This window comes from Bubalus bubalis, chromosome 2 (genome assembly GCF_019923935.1).
Source record: "Bubalus bubalis isolate 160015118507 breed Murrah chromosome 2, NDDB_SH_1, whole genome shotgun sequence".
NCBI lineage: Eukaryota > Metazoa > Chordata > Mammalia > Artiodactyla > Bovidae > Bubalus > Bubalus bubalis.
In genome coordinates, this window is record NC_059158.1 from 9,125,601 (window position 1) to 9,149,793 (window position 24,193).

Below are 24,193 nucleotides of genomic sequence, written 5' to 3' on the forward strand. Positions count from 1 at the left end.
GTGAAATACTGTCAAGCCTTAGGAAAGCACTTATAATTTAATAAGAATACCTACATTCTTTACTAGTCTTTAATTCAACAGAGCTATTGGTTTAAAATGAAGCTATACATTTAAATTGTAGCGTCACAGATCAGGAAACATTATGGAAATGAGACTTTTAACAAAGGGGGAATTAGAAAAGGCTTGGCAGAATCAGGTGACTGAAATCCCCTCCACTTGAACGTTTGAGATTCCCTGGGGAGTTTTTGTGTTTCCATCTCCAGGTTTCTAAACAGCATGAAATCTCATCTGAACTCAAGTTGTGATTTTTTCCAGAAATAGGAGCTCAGAGGGGGCCCCGAGAGGTAGGAAAATAGCTGTGGTCCTGGAGAAGGAAGAGAGAGGAGGTCGGGGGTGCTTGGCACCTGCCTCTCAGCTTCTGTGTCAGCCAGGCCCTTCAGCCTCCCCCCGGGAGGTGCTGATGTGCCGCAGATGACGGGGGCCCTTTGGGGGGAACAGGAAAAGAGCGTGAGCTGCACAGACCCCTGTGGGTCCTGGAGTCACGCAGGTGTCTCATCAGAGCAGGCACGAGCAGAGGCATCCTGGGCCGACCTCCAGCTTTGCATCCATCACCTCGCTTTGAAGAGTAACCAAGCGTTGTGTATGTTGTATATTGAGGCCCACCAAAGCAGAGCATTGGGGGAATCAGGACCCACAGTATTTTGTGAATGAATGAGTGGATGAAGAAGTCTGTATTCTTATATCTGTCTTGTCTAGCACAGGACCCTTCTGAGTGGGGGCTTCTGTGCCCCTTCGAGGTTATACTCTCATGACGCAGTCCAGCTGGTGAGTGGGGCACGTGGTCCCGCCTCCCAAGGCTTCAGCCCTGGCCTGCAGGAGACAAGGTGGGCATAAATGGAAGAATCACAGTACCAGGGTACAGCAGGAGACACAAGACTATTGTCACACGCCGTGGAAGCACCTTAACCGAAAGGCTGGTGAACAGAGGAAGAGACATTTGAGGTTTAAGCTGCAGTCTTGGGGATTACTGCCAGTTAGCCAGACAAAGAGGAAGAGAAAGAATGTTCAAACATAAGGAAAGGCATGCAAATCTGGAAGGAGCCAAGAGGAGGCGGTTACGTCTAAAGGACAGGATGGGGGAGATTCTCCACAAGTGGCAAGATCACAAAGAACGTTATGGGACGTTGCGTGTTCTGAGTCCTTCCTTTAGACTCCAGGAAGGCGTGCCTAGCTTTCACGCGGGGAGTGGGGTGATCAGATTTACCCCTCACAAAGGCCATTCTCGACAGGCTGGCGGCATGAGACGGATGCTGGTGGCCTGCTTTCCGGAGGGGCCGGTGCTGGGATGGGATGAGGGATGGTTTGGACTTGGGGCTTGAGTGGCCACCAAGGGTGAAGTGCAGAGAGGGGATAGTTGCTAGTTTCCTGGGTAGCTCACTGTGGCGGGAGGGGGGATTTTATTGGTGGACAAAATAATTTATCCAGCTGGCAAAACTACCTGCCCAGAAGAGGAAGATAAATTAATTCTTTGGGGACCCGTTACTTTTGACGGCCTGTAGGAATCTAAAATGGCAATTTAAAAGGTGATCTGGAGCTCAGAAACCTGGTTAGGGACGTCGGGTCTGGAGTCAGTGGCGTGTGGATGCTAAGTGAAGCCGTGAGTGTTGACGACATCATCAGGAGCATGTGTGGGCGAATCTGGGTTTAATAATGACTACATGAGCACCTAATATGTTCTCGGTCCTCGCCTAGGAACTGGGGACGGAGTGATGACCAGGCCCCAGACAGAAATGCCCCAGCCCACATGGCGCTGACAAGTGCTAGAGAAAGATTTCGAGAGACATAGATTCCGAGGGGACAGGATTCAGAGCTTCTCCCCTGCCCCTGGCCCCACCACGCCTGTCTCCACTTGTCCTGTGTCCCATCTTGGGCCTCTGTTGGGAAACCCCATCTCTTCCTTCCTGCCTCAGGAAAGAGGGCCCTGCTTTCTGTCCTTCTCCACAAGCACCTCTGCCCTTTTCTCTTTCCATCTGTCTGAAAAGGCAGCTGCCTCCCTCCGCTGCTGAGATGCAGCAAAGAAACCAAAGTCAGTTCAGCTCCCCACCAGCCCTGAAATGCAGATACAGTTTTCGAAATCCAGGCTTTAAAATCAGGGCCCGCAGAACAATAAGCGGTTATAAAGACTAATGAAAGCTGTGACCTTGCCGTTCCAAAGCCTGTGGAAAACTCATTAGCTCTGGGACGCAGAACAAACCCTCGATGGCGTCAGACCGGCCAAACCTCCAAGGCCCGTGTCACTGCTCTGGGGAACGCTGTCATGCTGCTCTGCATGTATTAAAGCATCTCGCCACTTTGCTGGCAGTGTCCTCCTTCCAAGGCCAACACCGAATGCCGTTTGTTTGGGGATGGGTGTGTTTATTTCACAGAAAAATGTTAGTTTGCTTGCTCTTCTCTTGTGGTTGGTGATAAAGATGGAATTGTTCAGATTGATAAAAAAATAATAATATCCATTCTTATATTTCTAAGGAAAATAGAGGGCTCATACATGGCAATGGATGGCAAGCGACATTTAAATGGGAATCAGTGGTTTTTCAAGTGGGTTTCTCTTGTGGCTCAGCTGGTAAAGAATCTGCTTGCAATGCGAGAGACCTGGGTTCGATCCCTGAATTGGGAAGATCCCCTGGAGAAGGGAAAGGCTACCCACTCCAGTATTCTGGCCTGGAGAATTCCATGGACTGTATAGTCCATGGGGTCGCAAAGAGTCGGACACAACTGAGTCACTTTCACTTTCTTTTGGTGATTTTTCAGTTCACGGTAAGTGGCGATCTCTAAGCTGTGGTCCATGGCAAAGAGGAAATCATCTGAGGTGTGGAAACAATGTCGCTGCTCAGAGATGTTGTATAAACCAGGGTCACCTATATAATAGAGCTGATTAAATAGATCACTGAAAAGGACATTAAAGTTTAACTTTTGGATAATTCATTTTGTATAAAAGTTTAACTTCCCAAATGGGAGTTTTTCTGTGTCATCTAGCATATGAAGGGTCATGTCTAGATATCAGGAGGAATTTTAGTTTAATATTAGTCTAAAATCAGATAAAATTACTTTAATCTACTCTCAAGGTGAGGTTAGTGTAAGAGACTCAGTGCATTCAGAGGGCATCTCTGCTTTTCTTGAAATTAGCTCCTCGGGATTATTCATAAAATTGACCTCTTCATTAGCACAGTAATTGTGCTCTGCTACTAACCAACACTTCTACACAAGCTTGGTCTTAAGAGGAACCAAGCAGATGGGTGCTTTACTTGGTAAAGATGGTGGGCTGCCCGGGGGACTCCCCTAAAATTCCGATGATGAATTCTGAAGCTAGGACTTTATCCCTTTGCTTTGTGAGTTTGGCTCTGTTCAAAGACAAACCTTTCAAGGAAAAGTAATATTTTAAACTCTTGTGAGTCACCCTTATTATAGTCCAACTTGAAAGCGTAAGTCAAAGCTGTCAATTGGCAATGCCCTTAATTCTGATACGAAACATACAAACCTCCGTACGTCCCACTCCTTCCCACATCCTGCTGCCACAGTGGAGAGCTGTCCCTCCTCCACCTGAAAGATAAGGTCTTTTCTGCCCCTAAAACCCCAGCCCTTCCTGCCTTCCCGGACTCCTGCGCTGTCCATAGAGCCTTCTCCCTCCTTACCTGCTTAGCTTCTCACTGTCAACACCACTCCCTCTTAACCTGGATTCTTTCCATTAAACACAGGCAGTCTCTAGTCACTAGAAACTATAAACCTCCTCTGAGCCTGCTTCCCCTCCCAGCTCTGGTCCCTTCAGAGCCGGCTTCGTGGCAGAGTCGCCCGTGCCTCTTGGGTCCATTTCCTCACCGCTCTTCTCACCCACTGCAGCCTGGCTCCCGTCCCCACCGCCCCCGAAAGAGCTCTGGGTGAGCTTGCTCGTGGCTTCCCTGGGGCTCCGCCCCGAGGGCAGGCTCTTCCGGCCTCGTCTGACCTCTTGGCGTGCCAGCCACTCGGTTGGCCATGCCCGTCTCCTCCCTCTGCTTCCACGGTGCCAGGCTTCTAGTTTGCATCCTGCGTCTGTGCATTGCCCCTCCTCAGACTCCCTGGCAGGCTTGTCTTCCTTCATCTGAGCATTAAATTATTGGAATTCCGTAAGGCTTCAACCCAGGCCCTCTCCTCTTCTCATGCTATGCTCTCCCCATTCCCCTGGCTTCAGAGAGTATCTATTATGCAGACTAGCCAGAAATTTCTGCCGCTGGCCTGACCCTCTCCTCTCCGCCGAGCTCAGTAGACCCAGCTGCCTAGTGGACACGTCCACTGTGATGCTGCTCAATCATTCTGACTCAACAGGTCTCAGGTCAGATTCATGGTCCCCTTCCATCCTTCCCCCCATCCTCAAATGCCCCGGTTTCCTTCCAGTGTTCCCCACCTTCTCAGTGAATGGCATAACCATCCATCGAGCCGTGTAAGTTACGGAACTTGAGAGCTAGGCAGTATACCTCCTTCTTCCCCAGTGTCCACAGACGCTGTGTCTCTGTGGTCTGTCAACTCGACTCCTAAAGAGCTTGCACATCCACCTCCATAGCCTAGCCCAAGTGCCCATCATCCAATACCAGGCGTGCAGTAGCCTCCAGGGCTCCTACTCAGACTGCCTCTTGCATCTCCCAACCCATTCTCTATACAACAAACAGTGTGATATATTGCAAATCTGAAACGTCATCCCCTCACCCAGCCAGGGCAAGCTATGCAGCTCTCTCTGCCTTGGTTTCCTGCTTTGTACAGTGGAAATGCTGGTGGTGCTATCTCAAGGGGCTGACCTGAAGATTAAATGAATTAGTATGCGTGCTTCTTAGAGCCTGCCTGTACATTTTAGGCGTTAAGTCAGCATTAGCTTATTCGGTTACTCCTATTGTTTGTAGAGGGAGAAACACAGAGTTGAATGGGTCCATTACCTTGTCCAGGTGGGTTCAGTGCGGAGCCAGGAGTAGAACCCTGGTCCCCTAACTCCTGAGCTGTTTAGCACTTTGTCATTAAGCCACAATATCATTCTCCTACCAAATCTCATTTTCAAAGTCAAAACAACTGATTATAGCACATGCCCTTTGGGAGGACTTAGCTGCATTTTATAGCTGTGTGTGATTAGCCTGGATATTATTCTCAGACCCTTTCAAGAGAAATGAAATATGAATAGAGGGCCTCATTTGAAATCATGTGTATTTAACGATAAGGCTGCCTAGTTAATAGCAGAATTTTCTCTGGTTAGAGTTCAGTCACTCATTGTTTCGTCCCGACCAAACATGACGCGTAAGAAAAACAAAAGCAGAAAGGCCATCAAAGAACCAGGCAAGGCGTCTGGTCATGGGATCCATGGGCTGCGTAGCACAAGCCAGTGAGCAAACCTTCTGCAGACACTTCTGGGCGTAAGATTCTAAAACACTGACCCCCACTTTTAAGGTGCAAGCTCCACCTTGAATCTGGAAGGGCTTCTTCAGAACATACTATCCCCAAATCCTAGCTTCCTGTGAAACCTTGGTTTTCCAAAACGGTCCCACAAAGATGGCTGTGCGTACCTACAAAAGAAACTAGTATTTGGCAGAGAGATAAACAGAAAAGTGAGGGAGAGCCTCTAAGAAGCTCATTCTAAGTGGAGTCAGGAGTTACATCCCAGCCCTATGACACCGACGTGCTCACTTGTGTAATCTCAGCTTCCCCCCCTGCAGTTGGAGAATGCTGTTTTAGAAAGGACGGGAAGACTGTTGAGTCCAAATTTAGAACCTCGAGGAGCTGGCCCTTATCAGTGCAGATAAATAATACCTTCATGGGATGTTTTAGAAAATGAAGAATAGATGCGAAAATGTTCTTATAAACTTGAGAACTCTTTGGGATTAACCATTTCCAGCTGTCTCCAAGGTCCTCCCAAGCACCTTGAAGACAGATATCCGATCAAAACTCCTTTCTTTGGCATTGAGGCCCATTCCCTGTGTGCAGCCTATATGGCAGTGATATTGGAGCATCATAGAATCAGCTGTCAGTGAGCACTGGGTTTAAAACAGTTATACTTGGCAACTCCATGGACTTTATTTTGAATCTGTGTCGCTCTTAGTGTTCAAGATGTAAGTGAAAATGTTAGTCGCTCAGTCATGTCTGACTCTTTGCGACCCCATGGAGCGTAGCCTGCCAGGCTCCTCTGTCCCTGGAATTCTCCAGGCAAGAATACTGGAGTGGGTTGCCATGCCCTTCTCCAGGGGTTCTTCCCCACCTAGGGATCGAACCTAGGGCTCCTCCATTGCAGGTGGATTCTTTACTGCCTGAGCCACCAGGGAAGCCCCCGTGGTGTAAACATCTTGCCAACTCTAGACGCCGGTTGCTGATGTTTCGGGAGGGACTATGACCTCTGCTGCTAGAACAGCGCTGTTTTCTACCCCTTAGTTCTACTGGAAGGACTCAGGGGGCCTCAGACTCCTTCCACAGTGCTCTCATCTCACACACACCTCATCCTGATGAGGGAAGCAGAAAACTGAATAATTAATTGCAGGGTTGTTAAATAGTTTCCAAGAGTCTCAAAAATACCAACATATCTGTGATGCTGAAGCCCATTGTGTGTTCTTTCCTGGAACTTCATCTGGACATGTAGTCCTCCTCTTTCTTTTTTTTTTTTAATGTAAGTTTCAGGCAAACGGCATTATAATTCAACATCTGTATATAGTGCAGAGCGACCACCACCACCACAAGTCTAGTGACCACCCGTCATGGTGCAGTTGACCCCCTTTCCCCATTCTACCCGCCCCCAGTCCCCTCCCCCCGGTAACCATTATTCTGATCTCTGTATCTGTTTGTTTTTGTTTTACTGTGTGTGTTCATTTGTTTGGGAGTCTTTTAGATTCCACATAGGAGTGAAATCATACAGTGTGTGTGTGACTCATTTCACTTAGAATACTGCCTTCATGATGTCATGAATGCAGGGTCTCATACTTTTTATGGTTGGATGATATTCCACTGTGTATGCGCCACATCTTCTTTATCCAGTCGCCCATCAGTGGACGCTGAGGTTGGCTCCATATCTTAGCTACTGTAAATAATAATGCAGAGACCATAGGGGCTCAGATATCTTTTTGAGTTTGTGTTTTCGTGTTCTTCAGAGACCCATGAGTGGAACAGCTGGGTCGTATGGTAGTTCCATTCTTGACTTTTTGAGGAATCTCCGTACTGTTTGGCATAACGGCTGCCCCGGTTTACATTCCCACCAACAGGGTGCCACCACCCCTTTCCTCCACACGGTTGCCAGCATGTGCTTTGTGTGGTCTCTCCGATGATAGCCATCCGGACGTGTGTGAGGTGTTACCTCCCTGTGGTTCTCGTTTGCCTTTCCCTGGTAGCCACTGATTTGAGCATCTTTTCATGCACCTGCTGGCCATCCCTGTGTTTTCTTTGAAAAATATCTGTTCAGCTCCTCTGCTCATTTTTTCATCAAGTTGTTTGGTTTTTTTGGTTGTTGATGTGTATGAGATCTTGATATATTTTGGATTTTAACCCCCTATCGGGTATATGATCTGCAATTATCTTCTCCCTCTCAGTAGGTTGCCTTTTTGTTTTGATGATGATTTCCTTGGCTGTGCAGAAGCTTTCTAGGATGAGGTAGTCCCGCTTGGTTTTGCTTTTGTGTCCCTTGCCTCTGGAGTCAGATCCACTAAAGCATCTCTAACAACATGTAGTGTCTGCTCGCTGGTGTCCTTCCCAGTCTCTGTCCTGCGTGGTACCCGCCTGTTGCTCGACCCCGCCCCCTGCTGTTGCATCATAGCCAGTTCACATCCTGGCTGTGATGCCTCACTTGCTATGGCTAAATTACATGCCGGCACCAAGTGTCATCCCTTTTCCTCTTCATTTGTCATCCCGTGTCTAATGAGGCTCTGGTGGCGATGGGTGGGGACCAGAAGACCAGCTATTGTTCTCTGCAGACAGACTTGCTCTCTCCCGACTCCCCGGGGCCATGAGCCTCTTTGTACTTTGAGTCTGCACAGACATGGCAAGAGGCAAGCTCTAGCCTCAGGGTCAGGGGAGAAAGGCAGAGGCCATGATCTCAAAGTTAGGAGGCCCCAGCGAAAGAATGAGACTTCTGTGATGAGAGTTCACGGGCCTGGAGGCCGGGGGAGCAGGGCAGGGGAGGGGCCGCTGGAGGGAGGAGGGTCAGCTCCACGTGACATCACATCGAGTGGCTTTCCTGGGCTTGAAATTGAGGAACTGAGGCGACGTTGGTGGTGAGCGTCAGTCTCTGAGAGCGCAGGATGGAACAGGCACCCCAGCCTCTGCCTCTGCCTCCTGCATCTGCGACGGCCGGGGAGATTAATGACCCAGGGAGGCTATGACATGGTCCAAAAACTTTTCCTGGATTTTTTCCGCAGGCGACTGAGCCAGAGGCCGACTGCGGAGGAGCTGGAGCAGAGGAACATTTTGAAACGTAAGTGACAGAGCCCGTGGCAAACGCTGAGGTTTCATGATCGCTTTGGTTATGGTATATCACAGCAAGCCACTGGACTTCTCCCATGTGTTTGTGTGGAAAGGATCGAGACTCTCACTGGTGCTGGAGGCTTCACCCCTGTGTGTTAGACCCCCCGAGACAGCCTCCTCACAGAGAAAGCAACTTCGAATCCACTTGGTTCATGAGGAGCTCAGGGTCTCCAAGAAAAAGCCTGCCCTTGAGTGGGCTGCAGAGTCAGAGAAGCTGGAAAGTTCAAGCAAGATAACTTCTTGTTAAATGAGAGCTGGGGTTGCCTTTAAAGCCAAATTGGCTTAAAAACTGCAAATATGATACTGATGGCTAGAATAGGGCAGATAGCCGTTTGAAAACTAGAACCAGAGGATATGACTTTCTGCTGCAGCTGGCTGCTGCTGATAAAATGCCCCCTCCCTCTGAGCAGTCAGTTGAAAGTCTAAGAAAGCATTTCCCAGTGGAAATCCTTTCTGGCCTCGTCTTGGGCCTCCCAGAGCCAGCTGCTGGAGTAGCTGCTGAAGCTCTCTTTCTAGAAAGTCTCACTGTCACTCTTATCTGTGGACAGAAAAAAAATGAACGAGCTTCTTGTTTGGTTTAGGACACAGAGATAATTTGAGTATGTAGAGAAAATCTATGTGGTGCTTAAAATATTTGTTTTAAAAATGCTAAAAGAAATCATCTCACAGACACAAACCAGCATTCCTCAATTTAGGGGGGGAGATATTCAATAGTTGAAAAATAAAACCTCTCTGCTTCATTGCAGGATACTCTCATCAGCACTGCCCTCTAGATGGTCAACAGATGTTTTTAGTTTAATTCAGACCCTTTCTCCCCACACACCCATCCCTTTCTCTCTCCAGAAGAGAAATATATGCTATGCAGTTTTACAAAGCGCACACACACACCACACACACACACACACACACACACACACACACACATGAGTCACGTGAGGCCTCTGCATGAGTGACTGGGTATTTCCACCACAACCAAACAAAAATGTTCTTGATTTTACTTTTCTTGCCTTCCTCATTGTGGTCCTGTGACTTGGTCAGTGTCGTGTGGCTGGCTGTTGAGTTTCCCCTGGGAAGGCTGTGTTGTTGGGGTGTGGGGTGTGGCCCAGAGCATCCCCTCTGCGCGCTGTACCTGAGCCCACATCCTGCCCCTTGCTCTCGGCTATGGCCACTCCCTCACCCCTCCAGGGTGGCACCTTGAGCCCTGACCTTCCTCGGGCCTCAGGGCACCTAATCTATTCCCCAGATCTCTAGGAGGTTGCGTATATGATTATGTTCTTCCTAACACAGGGGTGCCTTTCAGAGTTTCTCCAGAGTTTACTTTGAGCTGAAACAGATTGAGAACTCTTTCAGATGACTTCCCTGGTTGGGGAAACTTTTGGCTTCTGTGTCTCCCTTTCTGTCCCCACTTGATACCTGACCCGCTAAAAATCGTCCGCATCAGAGGGAAGAACAAACAGGTGGCCACTGATTTCTAAACTCAGAGATCCAGTGAGCATGCTTGCTCCTTCCTCTGCCCCGCCACCCGCCTCACACGCCTCGGTGGTCAGCCGAAGGACTGTGCTTTGGCGGGTTACACTGTACCTCGGTCCCTAACCCAACTCTTACTTGTGAAGAAGCTGAACCCTTCTGGGGACTTGTTCAGGTTTCAGAAGATGCGTGCTTCTGTCGGCGGGGGCAGAGGTTTTGGAAAGAGAAGGCAGGGAGTCCCCAGCTCACCTGGCTCCCTAGAGGCACCAGCTCCCAAGTCTCATCTGCCCAGATCCCTGATAGACGATGAGCAGGTCCTCAAGTTGCTTTCTTCTCACCCTCCAGAAAGATGCTGGGGTCCTAGAGGTGGTTGCTTGTGTTGCGTAAGCCTGTGGGCTCAGGTTCAGGGGAGCAAAGAGCACCCAGCTGCTCCCATGGTTCCCTTTCATTCTCTGGCCTCTTCCGTCGTGTCCTGTTTGAATAGCTGCAAACTGAAGGACCATTGGCCAAATTCAAACAGGGTCATCATTTTGCACTTTCAAAACTTTTTGGAAAGGAGATTTATTTTTCCTGCTGGTTCTTTGCTTTCTCCCACGTTCTGAAACTTTGTTTTCTGAAATAGGGTTTTTTCTTTTTTAAAATCTATTGTGATTGTGAAACAAAAAATGTTTTGTGGCATCAGAAGGTACCCTCAAATGGTGTATTCTGAGAATTATCATCTGGGCTTTCAGTCACAGGAGGCAGCATGTCTCTAAGGTTGCAGGAGGTGGGCCACCAGCGTGGGCGGCCTGGGGTGGAGGGGTGGTGCTGGAGCTTTGAGAGCCCCCGCCTGCCCGGCCCTGTGGGTGGTACTAGCTGCACTGGGGGCAGCCAGTGAGACATCAGGCCCGTCTGAGCACACAGTGAGCGGTCTGGTGGCCGCGGCAGTGATGACCGCGAGGGCTTTTCCTGGTCTCCCTTTTTCCACTTGCCTAATGGGGTTGTCTTGGTACCCACTGCCTGAGAATTCATGACCCTGAGTTTGTAAATGGCTTTGAACTAAAGGTCTAGATGCCACTGGTGATAGGTTGGGGCCCCCACCCACCAGAGGGACCTCAGGAACACATGTAGGAGATGAGAGGGCAGGGTGCTGACTTTCATGGCCCAGGAGGGGGCCTGTAGGATGAGGAGGCCCCCAAGTGGAGTCCGAGGCAAGTAACCAGTAAGGGCTGGCCCCCAAGCAAAATCGGATTGGGAAGAGGCGGTGTGTTTGAGCAAGAGAAAGAGCTGGACCGTGTGTCTAACATATTAGCCCTGGAGTGTGCAGCCCGCCCCTCAGTTCCCTTGGGCCTGTCTGTCAACTTCCAAGCCAAAGAGCAGTAGCCTAGGTGGTCTCCTGGGCCGCTGCGGGATCTAATACGCTGTGAGTCTGTCCATTTTAACCCAGTGCCCTCCAGCTGCCTCCTGGGCACTCACCATCCACTCTAGACCGTTCCGTCTGTCCTCCTTCCCATCCACAAATGCACTGTCGGTGGTGGGGGTGGGGACACCCTTCTTCTGGGTCTAACTGGCTGCCTCCCAGTTTATCTTGGAGAGATTCGTTCATACAAAGGTGGTAATGGCTGACTAGTTGAATGGGTTTTTAATCCTGAAGAAATTCACATTTTTCAAAGGAACTCTGGAAGGGGAGGGAGGACCTTTCAATTCAAAGGAAGGCGCTCTGGTGTGGGGTTTGGGACCACGGGGACCCCTGGGGACCTCAGCCAAGGGCCGGATGTGGGCGTTTCTGGCGCTGCCCCGTTCACGATCCTGATCCTCACAGGTGGTCAGCGTGGCCACACCGTGTCCCTGGGGGGTGTCGCACGAGGGCCTGAGTCATGCTCTGACTCATCCTTCTTCCTCCTGGTGGGAGGCGTTGCCCCTTGCAGTGTGAATTGGCTGAGGGTTGCGGTTGCTGGCAAGGAGGGGTGGGGGAACCCCACTTCTAGGCACTAGGGGGTCACACTTTTAAAGATCTGGGCTCTACTGAGACCACTGACTGACAAGTGCGTCCTGATATGATAAGTCAGTGGAGTCATGGAAACATCGTTTACATCAGTGCTTTCAAACGGGCCCTCCCGATGCAGATGGTGCCAGAGTCAAGTCGCCGTGGTGGCCTCTGTCTGAAGTCATCCTCAATTCAGTAGACGAGACGCAGGGGCACTGGGCCCAGGCTGACGTTCATGGTTTTCCTCGAGTCAGACAGTACTGGGCTGCGATCTGGCCTTCCATCCCAAGGCCTGGGAGGAAAGTGAGGTACCCACATCATCCGGTTACTTAGATGTGCCCACATTCTCTGTCTGCCACGTCTCTGCTCCTTTCCCCAGACCCTCTTACCTGCACACACCTAATGCTAAGTCACCCCCCATATTACGCTGAGAACGTTTAAGCTCTCAAGTCTGCTCTAAGACGCTCCTTAAAAGTCGAAATGCAGGCCGTTGTACCCCACACTGTGGCCTCCCACGTGCTCTGTGGACTTCTTGGAAGGGTTAAAGAATTGATGGAATCAGTGCTTGCGAAAAGTGAGCGTTTTGCAGATCCAGCCTCTGTGTTTGGCATCAGCCGCGCCTCGTGTTGTTTCTGTGGGGGTCTGGCCTCTGTTCCTTCCAGGCGGGGCACTGGGTGCCCCGGACCACCTCACAATGAGACCCCTTAGGTCACTGTGAGGCCTGAGGCAGAGCTGAGCGAGGCCCAGGTCTTGTGCAGAGAAGGGCGCCTCCCCGCCCCGAGGACGCGCCTGTCACTGTGAGCAGCACCCGCTCTTTCAGGACCCACCTCCTGATCCAGCATCTCTGCCTGCAGACTCGGACGGAATCCCGAGTGACATGAAGAAAGCAAAGTAAGGTCGACCTGCTCACCCGTTTGAAGCAGTGCGGGCACTTGGAGAGTGTCCCCAGGAGTAGAAGGGTGGCTGCAGTCCAGACGGGGAACTCTCCTCCTGAGACTGTGGGCTGCTTGGCCTAGAACCTGCCGAGGTTCAGAGAGTACATGCTTGTGGGACACTGCAGCCAAAACCTAAAGCTTCTTCGTTTCTTTCAGCTCGGAATGAACAAGAGGAACAAGAGGAGAAGAGAGAGATCAAGAGGAGGTTAACTCGAAAGGTGAGAGGGTTCTCTGTGCCAACGGGGCTGGAACAGGAGGCTGCCCGCCCCTCGGGTGTGGGCCTTGCCCGCTGCCTGGCCTGTTGGAGGTGACGTCAGTGGTTCCATTCCTCGGGTGTCAGGACACATGGCTCTCTCGACTCTCCAGGGGCCAGTGGTCACAGCTTCACAACCCTCGGTCCTGGTGGCTGGTGACATCCTAGGTTGCTTCGTTTTGTGACGGCGGCCTACCCCTCCAAGCAACTTGATGGCAGGTGTATTATATTTGCAGTTACAGTAAATATTCTGTGGTAAAAATTCACTGTAATCCCATTTCTTAATTGGAAATTCACTATCAACATCAATAGTTCAAAATGTATCAGTTATTTGCTATGACCCTGGAAAATGCACGTTTTCCTTGTCTCCCCTGATTCTGCTCCTGACCTACTACCCAAGAACTATTTATTATGCTAAATCCAATTAATTAGGAAAATGTCAAATATATTGATAAACTAATGGAGATGTTTGAAAAGCACTTAGATAAAATTCAGGAAGATAGAATTTTCATATATTTTTCCATAAAAACCCCCAAAATAGATGGCTTGGCAATGCAGTGTAGACCCACAGGCAGATCTAATTTGGAGTAACCTCTTTGATACGAAGCTCTTTATTTGAGGCTATTCTTGGGGGATGTTGAGAAATTTAATAATTGATGGCACAGAAAACACTTTATTCTGTCTGACTAGAGTGTTTTTAATCACTCTCCTACAGTGACCATCTTGAGAGAAAGATACTCAAAGCTTAAAGACAGTTCAGAGGCACATCAAAATTAATTTTTAAAGTTTTTATTAATGGTTTTTCTCCATGGACATTTTATGCAACAGAAGAAATTCAGAGATCCTGAAATACCATACCAGTTACTAAGGTGATGATTTGTTTCTCAACGCTTTCTCCCCCTTAGAGCACCCCAAACATCTGGTGACAAGCCAAAGGCCATCCCAGTTAAAAGGAGTAAGATAAGCAAGGGCCTGAGAGCCGGTGACGAGCTGGTGTCCCCTGGTGGGAAACCACAACAAGAGCTCGGGCCCTCACTTCACCCAAGTGCCCTCACCCTGGTCCAGGTCTGGTTCTTACATCCCTAAGATCACCTAGCCTTTGGACGCAGGGCACCCTGTTTCCTGAGACTGAGCAGCGAAGGGGACCAGGGGAGGTGTATTAGATTGTTCTAAGTGGGTCCTTGAAATGATGAGGGTATCAAAAGGAGACTGGTAATGACCCCATGTTTCTGATACAGAAAGGTCTAGACCTTCAGAAACAAACGTTTAATCAGATTTTTGCAACGTTCATGGGAGTTGACGGCTGGTACCCACCCCCAATTCTCCTAAACTTGAGGGTTTCTTGCTAAAAGCTAGTAATACGGAAAAACGTGGACATGAAGTTAATTCTCTTTGGAAAAAAAAAAAAGTATACGATCTTGCAGGGGAAAACTTGACTAACTGCATAATTTGGCAGGAAGGGGTGAGAGAAGAGGGTTTCCTCCCACACCCATCTCCCCTGGGAGAGCGAGCGGGTGGGGTCCCCAAATACCCATAGTTCTTGCAAGTCTTCAAGATAAATGCCTCTTCCTCCTCCCAGTTACCTCTCTCTTCTCCCAGGAAAAGTGCCTTGTAATTTCAGCATCTGCCATCCCCTGGGACTGGCTCGGGGAATTAGAGATAATGAGCTTGAAGGAAGGGCTAGGCTGCTTTTTATAAGGGAGAGACCAAAAGTAGCTTTCACATCTGGCTCTGTGAACAGAGGTGTGGGGCCTGGCAACTGGTAGGGAATCTGTACCACCTCCTGGCCCTGGACACATTCTGCTCCTCAGGAGCCTTTATCGCAGCAAGACCAGATGCCCGAGGTCGGGGGGCAGGGTCAGGCCGGCGTACCTTCCCTCAGCCCCAGCATTGCCTCCATATCCTTCCATCAAGACCTGAGAAATAGAAAACACAGTAGCGGATGCTGATCGCCACAGACCAGGCATTTTCTTCGGCCAAATTGAGACGAACCTAAAAAATCATTGCTTCATCTTTTAGTAGGTGCCTGTTTCCCACTTCCAAAAAATTGCTAGCTAGCCTGATGGATGGATGAGAAGAAGGGAGGGAGGCTGGCTGGAAGGCAGGCAGGGAAGAACTTTACCTCAGTCAGGTTGTATTAGTAGTGGGATTCGGATCTTGACGTGTACCCTTTTGTTGAGCGTTTGCAACTGACACTTTTGCTGCCGTAGATGGAAACATAATTCTGCCAACCTCTGCAGCCCGTCATTCCCGGAAAACCAACTCTGGCTGCAGAGACTGTTTCCTTAGCATCCAGGCAGGTAACCTGGGTTCACTTTACCTGGAAGGTGAGAGCCAGTCGTGAGCCAAAAGCGCCTCTCCTCAGCCCACATGGCTAGGCTTGTGAGCCCTTGCTCATGCCGGAATCCCGGTGGTTGGTTAGACTCTCCCAGCAGGAAAACCCAGGGCCCTCCTCGCTCATTCCCTGGTAGCACCTGGGCCCAGTTCCTCATCCCCATCAGATTCAGGCATGAAAAAGAGTCCCTTACCTTCAGAGCCAATCTCTAGATTTCTGTTCACTCCAGACTCTACCATAGACAGGCTATGAGCAAAATCCAGCCCATGATTTCCAGAAATTTAAATTAGAAATTCCATGCTTGCATGGCACACTGAACAAACGGTACTGTTTGTCTGCCACCCCAGGGTAAACCTTACTGGTTAGAAACAAACTGGGGCTGTGAGTAGGAGTCTTTATAATGCAGACAGGCATTTACCTTGATAATGAAGTACTCAAGGCTCAGATGGTAAAGAATCCGCCTGCCAACGCAGGAGACCCGGTTAGATCTCTAGGTCGGGGAGATCCCCTGGAGGAGGGCATGGCTACCCACTCCAGTATTCTGCCCGGAGAATCCCATGGTCAGAGGAGCCTGGTGGGCTACAGTCCATGGGGTTGCAAAGAGTCGGACACAACTGAGCATATTATGGTAAATGTCCCTTAGTATTATAATGACACCACGAAGCTCCCTGCACTCATTTCTGAGTCAGGATAGACCCCCATTTTTGCTGACAGCAAACCCTGACCATCGAGCCCGGGAAACCTCTGGGTTTCCTGCAAGAGGCCACCGCCGACACCAAAATGCCTGGGAAACCAGGAGAGACAGGAGCCACTCGGAGGGGGAGCTGCAGTGTCCAGACCGGGGACCAGTCGCACCCACACATCTGTGATGCCCAGGGCTCTCCTCCCTTGGCTGAGGGGTAGCAGCAGGCTGCTTGGGTCCCATCTGGAGCCTGGCAGTCAGTGTCACCATTCTTTCTGTTCGGTGCCAGCCAGGCAGTCATCTAATTATGTTCTTCCATTGTAGGCCAGTTGGTAGCAAGCTGGAACATTCTGGCACCAGCCTAAGGTGTATGGCAGCTGCATAAGATAGAGTCAGAACAGCCAGAGGTGGTTTGGATTTGCTTGCATGTGTTTGTTTTATAGGCCTTTGTGCTAAGATTCTATTTGACTGCATCTTCTATTAATAGAATTAAACACAGTCTAAGGCTTAGAGAAAAATTGCTTTTAAATAACATTGGCTGAACATGAATTGACAGCATCCTAAAGAGAGAGCAACTGTGTTTGCTCCAGAAGAAATAAACCTAGTGACAGGAAGAGATAATAGAAACGTCGGCCTCGAGTTGTGAAAGTACAAAGGGAGGATGCCAGCAGGTGACACGGGAGGTGGTGAAATGCCTCAGTTGCTTCATTCCTTCACCGCAGACTTCTCTAGAGAACCCGTCCCAAGTCTTCCTGGGCATCAGCGCGGCCTCGCTCTGCCTTTGTGGGCGCACCTTTCATCTGAGCTAGTGAGGGGCAGGGTCTCCATGATCGCATAAATCAACATACTCCTAATTCCTGCACACCCCAGAGTTTGCACGTACTTTTTTGTGTCTAAAACACAAAGATTACAAACCCATCTTGCAGAGAGCACTAAATTTGACACACCAGGTCAGTTCACGAATCCAGAAATAATACAAACCTGTTGTGTAAGGTTTCGGTTCGCCTGATGGGAAAGGCAGGTACATGTGGGAAGACCCACCACACCCACACAGAGAGACATGCTGCAGTGTTGTTCAGCAGCCTGGCCGCTTGTCTGAATAGTCCTGGAGGCGGCTCACGAGACAGTCAACTCCTTCACAGAGTCTGGAGAAGCCCCAGGTCCAGGAATCAGGAGCCCTGGGTCCCCGGGACCCTGCCCTCACTGGTGTGTGATGCATCAGCTGCGCCTCTGACCCTCGGGTTCTCACCTGTACACTCACAGGTGGACCAAGTGATCTAAAATGTGGCTGGTTGACCGCATCTGTGTCTCTCTCTCCCGCAGCTCAGCCAGAGGCCCACAGTGGAGGAGCTTCGGGAACGGAAGATCCTTATCCGCTTCAGCGACTACGTGGAGGTGGCCGACGCTCAGGACTATGACCGCAGGGCCGACAAGCCCTGGACCCGCCTCACCGCTGCCGACAAAGTAAGAGGGGTGGGGAGGGATGCCCGGGCCTCGCAGCCAGGCGCTGGGTCTCTAGCACGCTGCTGAGAGCCTGCGCAGAGCCCGGGAGCAGAGCTGGGGTGCCTGGGTGGGCACTGGAGGCAGATGGCCTGGTGGGCAGGCTCCGGGGACGGGCCGCTCTCCTTCCCTTAATTTGGTTGGGGGATTCTGACCCACCAGCTCTGGAAGGACCCATCCTGAGGTGTCACTGTGCATTCTGAGCTTAGATCCACCGCAGCAAGACCAGGGGCTGACCTTTCAGTGTGCACCAGGGACCCCAGGATGTGGGCCAGGTGGACGGGCCCTCTCGCTGCCCGGATGAACAGCTCCAGGCAGAACCCCAAATCAAACTGTTTGCATCTTAGATTTGGAGGGGAGGGGATTGTAGGTTCTAAAGAGGCTTCCCTGGTGGCTCAGATGGTAAAGAATCTGCCTGCAATGCAGGAGACCCGGGTTCGATCCCCAAGTCAGGCAGATCCCCTGGAGAAGGGAATGGTTACCCACTCCAGTATTCCTACCTGGAAAATCCCATGGACCGAGGAGGAACCTGGTGGGCTACAGTCCACAGGGGTGTAAAGAGTTGGACACAACCGAGTAACTAACACTTCCACTTTTTAAAGAGTATCTCAGGGTGACTCTGTTTCTCCCAGTGGCGAGAATCTACTTTACGCACCTGTCTGACTTTGTTGAAGAGGTTTCCTGACATTTTCAGGAATAAAATAGAAGGTGAGCTGTCTGCTTCCTCCGCACACCCACGGGCTTCTCTTTCTTCTAGGCTGCCATTCGGAAGGAGCTGAATGAATTTAAAAGCACTGAAATGGAAGTTCACGAATTGAGTAGGCATTTAACAAGGTTAGTGTCAAGAGGTTTCTTTTTTTTTTTCTTTCCCGCTTCAAATTATAATATTTACCCCTGGACTGAACTATCCTCGCCACTTCTGGAGGACAAGTGCTGTGCAGTGGTGGGTGTGGTGAGGGGGGAAGATAAAAGAAAGATCCACATGGATGGATCCAGGTTCCACCGTGGTTACTGAAAATAGAGGAGTGTGTGCAAGGTCTGGGCTGAATGTAGGCTTCTCAGAGCCTGCAGCCTAAAGATCCGCTGAGTGCCGGACCACGATGGAGTGGGCATTTATGAAAACATAAGCTGAGGAGGAAAGGTCGTTGCTGATTACAGCAGAGACCAAACCTGGCCAGGGTACCAGATCCTCGTGGTACTCCGATGTGGGGGTCACGCCTGCGGTTCGGTGTCCTTTTCCCAGACAGTCCTGTGTGGTGCTTCTTGGTGAAACTGAAGCAGACAGAGATTGGAGGGGCTTACACAAGGTCATGGGGCTGGTTAGCGACAGGCCGTCAGCTCCTTCCTCCTGCCTCTCTCCTTGGTTGAACGTTGAGTGCCTGACTCCAGGACAGGAGCTTGGGGGTCCCCGCCTTGCTGCTGAGTCCTTACCTGGGCTGCGGCCCCCCTTGGGAGCTCCAGATTAAACTTCTCCAAAACCAGGGGTGCACTGGATGGGCCTCAAGTTCTCCAGGGGTCCTGTGGAGATTTATTTGCCTTTGGTTGGAGATTTAAGCCTCCCTGTGGCTATCACAAACAAGGATGGAGGCTGGAGAGCTTGGCCTTGTCAGGTCCAACACCATGGGCAGCCGCTGGGTCTTGACTGAGTTGTTTTGTATTCCTAGGTTTCACCGACCTTAACAGTCGAATTCCTCTTGAGTGCTATGCTGTCTTCAAAACATAAATTTATAAGAACCATAAGTGCTGGTATTTATTCACTTCCCCATTATGATGTAAATCTTATGAACTGCCTTTTTTTAAAAAGAAGAAAAAGAAAAGGAAACACAGGATTCTGTTTGCAAAAACGTGATGGTTACGGCTCAGCTGCCAGCGCTGCCCAGGATAAGGGACCGTGCCCCGTCCCGGGCCGGGGGCACCGAAGACTTGCCCGTGCTCAGAGCAGCCCTGGGCCTCTGGCCGGCAGGTACCACGTTCGCTGAGGCTCCCTCGAGCCTGTACCGCCCAAGTGTCTGTCACCTGAGTCCAGAGAATACCGAGCCGGTGGATCTGTCGTGGGACGACTGTGCAGAAGCAGGCGGCCCAGGGGTGGCGCCCGATCAGGAGGAGGCTGCTGAAGGAGGCCGCACCACCCACGCGGTGAACTACGGGGAGAGCCCTTCCCCGGGGAGCCTGTGGTCACTGGGCTGGCCTCAGAGTGCGTGCGCTCCAGGTGTGGAAGGCTGGCACGAGTGCCTGTCCTGTCCCCTCGGGCCAAGCCGGCTGCCCTCCAGGAAGCTCTGGTGTCGCAGGGGAAGGCTGTCGTTAGACGAGCCCAGAGTCTCGGGGGATCTTACGCATGCCAGCAGCCTCTGCTGTCTCAGTGGCATCACGTGTGCGAGCGTAAGGCCGCTGTGGAAGGTACCCAGGCTGGGGTGACCAGCCGCCTGGCTGATGTTCATTCTCTCTGCGTGTACCCCAGGGCTGGGGACCGGGTGGCCGGGCCCTTAATCGCCTCTGAGTTGAGGACCAGGCCAGGATCCATTCCTGAACGGCTGGCTTCCCCCAGCAGGTCCTCCACAACCACCCGAGGCCCTTCCAGGCTGGCCGCGCCCGTAGGTGTCCGTGCAGAAGCCCCAGGGTGGGGGCAGGCACCGGCCCCGCCCACCGGGAGGTACCTGCTTCTCCAGGGAGCATCCCTCCTCTCCCTCTGGAGGCTGGTGAGGGTGACAGAGGTCGGATCTCTGTCCATCCTCCTCACCTGTGATCACAGGAGAGCGGTGACAGGGTGTGGCGGGGGGGACCTCTCCAGACCCCTACCGCTCTCCGCACGGGGCCACCTGAGCTACTTCCGGTTTCCTTCCCCTCCGGGCTATGGCCGTGAAGCTCCACCTGGCCTCCTGCTGTGATCTTGGTTGGTCCACCAGCTCTCCCGGTGATGGCTCAAGCCCTACCAAACAGGCCCAGGCTTTTGGAGGATGCCAGCTTAGCCTTCACCAAAAAAAAAAAAAAAAAAAAGAGGTAACCAGTTCCCACCCCAAGCCGCATGGGATCACATTACCCTGGGGCTGCCCCGCCATCACCATGGGTGAGGGCAGGCTCCTTCTCCGCTGGCACTCATGGCTCCCTGGGGCTGTGTCACCATGCACCTGGCAGGGGAGCTCCGGCGGTGTTCCAGGCGGTGCCCGCCGGCCGGTACCAAGCTGGCACACGCTTTCCTTGCAGCGCCTGGCGCCCAGCCCTGGGAAGACGCGTCACCCCCTTCCTCTCTTCTTTGAATGTTGAATCCGGATAGTTAACCGCTGTGGGTAGAGGCATTGTTCAGGGAAAACGTGGCCAGGATTTTAGCGTGGCTGTAAACAGTGTCTTCCCAAAAGACTTACTGACGTTTGAATGTGCAGATGGTGTGGTGAAGGATACGGGGCTCTTCCGTGTAACTCCTCTACGTGGGCATGTTTTCCTGGAGGTGCCCACCTTGGCCAGGGTCTGAGCCTGGGCTTCTAGTGTTGTGATGGTCAGCCTTCTCCTGGCCCAAGAGCGAGTCCTAAGGGACCTCATTCCCCTGCCTGGACGCCTCCCACACAGGCCAGGGGCTTCTCTGCTGGCCTGGGTTCCAGGCCTTTCAGTTTCTTGGGAACATGATGCCTCAGTCCAGTTCCCTGCAGCCCGCCTGCCAGGGGTTCCGGGTTCCCACCCAAAGTGCCCCATTGTTGCAGCCACTTTGCATGTGGAAGAAACGGAACACAGTTTCTGCTTCTCCTGCAGAGTAGCTTTTTCCGGAAGTAACTCCCTACAAATTGAAGGGTGCCCCTCCCGTGTCACTGCCCCAAGCTAGGCTCTCCCGAGCCCATTGGAAGCGGCTCAGCAACCTCTGTAGGTCACAGGATGGACCTTCTGCTGTCTTTCCTTTCTTGAAATCTTGAGGTGTTTACAGAAATCTATCCAAATTTCCTTTTTGCCACATTGTGAAAACAACTGAAAAAAAATGTGTTTCTTTCCAAAATGACAATTTGATATGGTGGGGGTGGGGTGGGAAAAAGGTAGGCTGGCTGGTTTATAGTGCGCCTCTTTTTCTGAAAAAGCTACCGTTTGAGCTTTGTGTCATTTGCATTAGCACAAGAACAACCTGAGATTTCTCAAATCAAAACGTTTCCCTCTGATCAATCAAACACTGCCCGAGGTCCCCACCCTATCCAGGACTGAGGAGACTGCCATGGGCCTACCTGCTCCTTGGAAATCGCTGACCTATTCCTCCCCAAAGGCCCTCAAAGCTCTGTAAAACTTTAGCCTTTATGTCAGGTTAGAGAAACCAAACGATGTGACGGTGGATGTGATGAAAACCTCCGAGCTTATTTTTCTCCTGCCTATGAACGTGTATTTATACTTGGTGAGTGAAACCTGTGCTGTGTGCTTCGGTGAATGGAACTTCAGGCCCCCCTGTGCAGAGTCAGTGGGCGAAGGTCACCTTAGACGACTTTTTCCTCCCATTTGTCTGTTGATCCCCCACATGGTTGCTTTCCTCTGGTTGCTTCCCGGGTGTCTGTACATAGTCTGTCTTTGTACCGGAGCACACTCCCGTGTTCTGCTTTAACAGACGACGGCTGTATGAGGAAGACAATGTAAATAGAATACAAATTAAACTGGAGCTCTATGGCCTAGGTTTTGTACAGACAGAAACTGCATGGTATTTAAATTATTGTTTGTCTCTGATGATGTATGCAGTTTCTTTAAAAACAAACCAAAAAAAAAAAAAAAAAAAACATTTCCTTGACTCCTGTGTGTTTTTACTGACAACCAGCAGGAACCACCGAAAATTTATTAGATTGGTTGGGGGGAGTGGTAGGTCAGCTCATCAGCAAAAGAGCAAGAGTTATGAAAACACAGAACCACCTCATGTAGCTGGTACTGCTGGGGAAGGGAAGGAATGCTGCACGTACATAAATGAACTTTCTAGGTAAGTTCTAGCACACAAAAGTTTTTTTTTTTCTTCTAAACATCTTTTAAAGAATATCTAAATGTATTTCCAGTTTTCTGTCCTTTAGTAATCTGGGAATGATAAAGTACTGTCCCCAAGCAAAAGCCCCAGGTGACTTTGCTCTTGAGAGTATATACATCTATCTCCTTTCTTGAGCAGCCTGAGTGTTTATCCTGTAAAAAAAGCCAAGGCCTTTTATCGCTTAAGCTTTTGGTCCCAGTGTGTCTTTCTGGAGGCTTTGGGGGAGCACAAAGGGCTGCAGGGCTTGCCGGCTGCGTTTTAGGTGCTGACACCGCCAAAGGCGCCCTTGGTCTGCTAACAAAGGAAGGTGGTTTGGGGAAGACGACCTGGCACGGTGCCGTCCCCCTGTGCCACTGCCAGGGATCACTGGGGTGTCCTTTCCTAGTGCAGATGCTGATGCCGCTGGCCTAGGCATCACACTTCTGAGCAACTTCAAGGGCTTCAGAGATCCATCCAGAGGGAGCCAGCTTCCCTTTGCCTGGGAGCTTCCATCCTCAGTGGGCCAGGGGAACAGGGGCACTGCTCGTTTCTATGCTGAGCAGCAGTGGCAAGGCCCTGCTGGAGGTCAGCAGGATCATGGCAGGGGTCTGGACAAGCCCTCACCTGTGTGGGAAGAGGAACGCCAAGGCCCTGGCAGACAGCGGTGCTGAGTCGTCTACAGAAAGGACTGCAGGCCAAGAGCCTCTCTGTCATTCTGTTGTTTTCCTCACTCCAGAATTCTCTGATCTTAACAAGTCAGAACTTGGTGGTAGTTACCTAGGGGAGCAAAAGGACTAGAGTAAGAAAAGCTCCAACAAGCTTTGGCCTGTAGGACAGAAGGAAGAGGGCCCTTTACAAAGTAAAGAAGGTCATGACTACACATTCTCAATAGGTAGAGGGCCTGCTGTGTCCACCCTCTGGTCATCATAGGACAGAAATTATGGCCCCACCTGCCGGGGTCCAGCCCTGGCTGATCCAGGGAGTTCAAAGCGGGGACGGCTTTGGCGAGGATCAGGATACAATAGCTTCAATTAGATATTAATTAGAGATGTAAAGAGTAATAGAATGAGGATAGCTCAGTAGGAATATTCAGTGGAGAAAAGAGGCTGAGTAGCTTGGTTTACGCGGAAGACCAATAAAACTTAAAGACAAGAAGTTTGCACCACTTACGTAGGCCACAGGCGTCCTTCCGTTCTCCCGAAGGAGAGGAGACACTGAGGCCTCCCTGGTCGGATCTTAGAAGCCCAGGCATAATTAGTAAGCATGGCGGGTTCCGTGCTCCAGATGGAGACTCAACCAGAATTTGAGAGAGAGAGAGACATGGGGAGACCAGTCTTTTGAGGAACTGATCCCAATTCTTTATTTTCCGTGGTCTACTTTTATACACTGAGATGTTATGCAAAAGTCAGGAGGGGTCAGCAGTCCTGACTTTTACCAAAGTCAGGTGCTTCATACAAATGTATACAGAGGTCTTAGGGGTGTTACGTCATCTTCTGGCCAGGGGGCCTGCTGACAATTTATGACCCTCTCCTTGTGACAGCGGTCAGTCAACCAGGACACTTATTTTTCCAGGGGTGATTATTCTCAAAACAG

At 50.8% G+C, this 24,193-nt stretch overlaps 1 protein-coding gene and 1 long non-coding RNA gene across 18 annotated transcripts in view; one reads left to right on the forward strand and one right to left on the reverse strand.

The window, feature by feature from the left end:
* The window catches only part of PHACTR1 (phosphatase and actin regulator 1), a 518,881-nt gene extending 496,485 nt beyond the window's left edge, over positions 1-22,396 (forward strand). For all 17 annotated transcript variants that reach the window (XM_025265809.3, XM_044927143.2, XM_044927147.2 and 14 more), the window contains 5 exons: positions 8,406-8,461; positions 13,036-13,097; positions 17,473-17,613; positions 18,407-18,483; positions 19,314-22,396. In XM_025265809.3, the coding sequence (XP_025121594.1) occupies positions 8,406-8,461; positions 13,036-13,097; positions 17,473-17,613; positions 18,407-18,483; positions 19,314-19,329 (352 nt within the window). In that variant the 3' untranslated portion in view covers positions 19,330-22,396. The remainder of the gene's footprint in view (positions 1-8,405; positions 8,462-13,035; positions 13,098-17,472; positions 17,614-18,406; positions 18,484-19,313) is intronic.
* Positions 14,651-17,532, reverse strand: LOC123328979. The gene is made up of 3 exons (XR_006544041.2): positions 17,399-17,532; positions 15,255-15,452; positions 14,651-15,048 (listed from the first exon to the last, which is right to left on the reverse strand). It is a non-coding gene; the product is annotated as an uncharacterized LOC123328979 (long non-coding RNA).
* Positions 22,397-24,193: the final 1,797 nt, after the last annotated feature.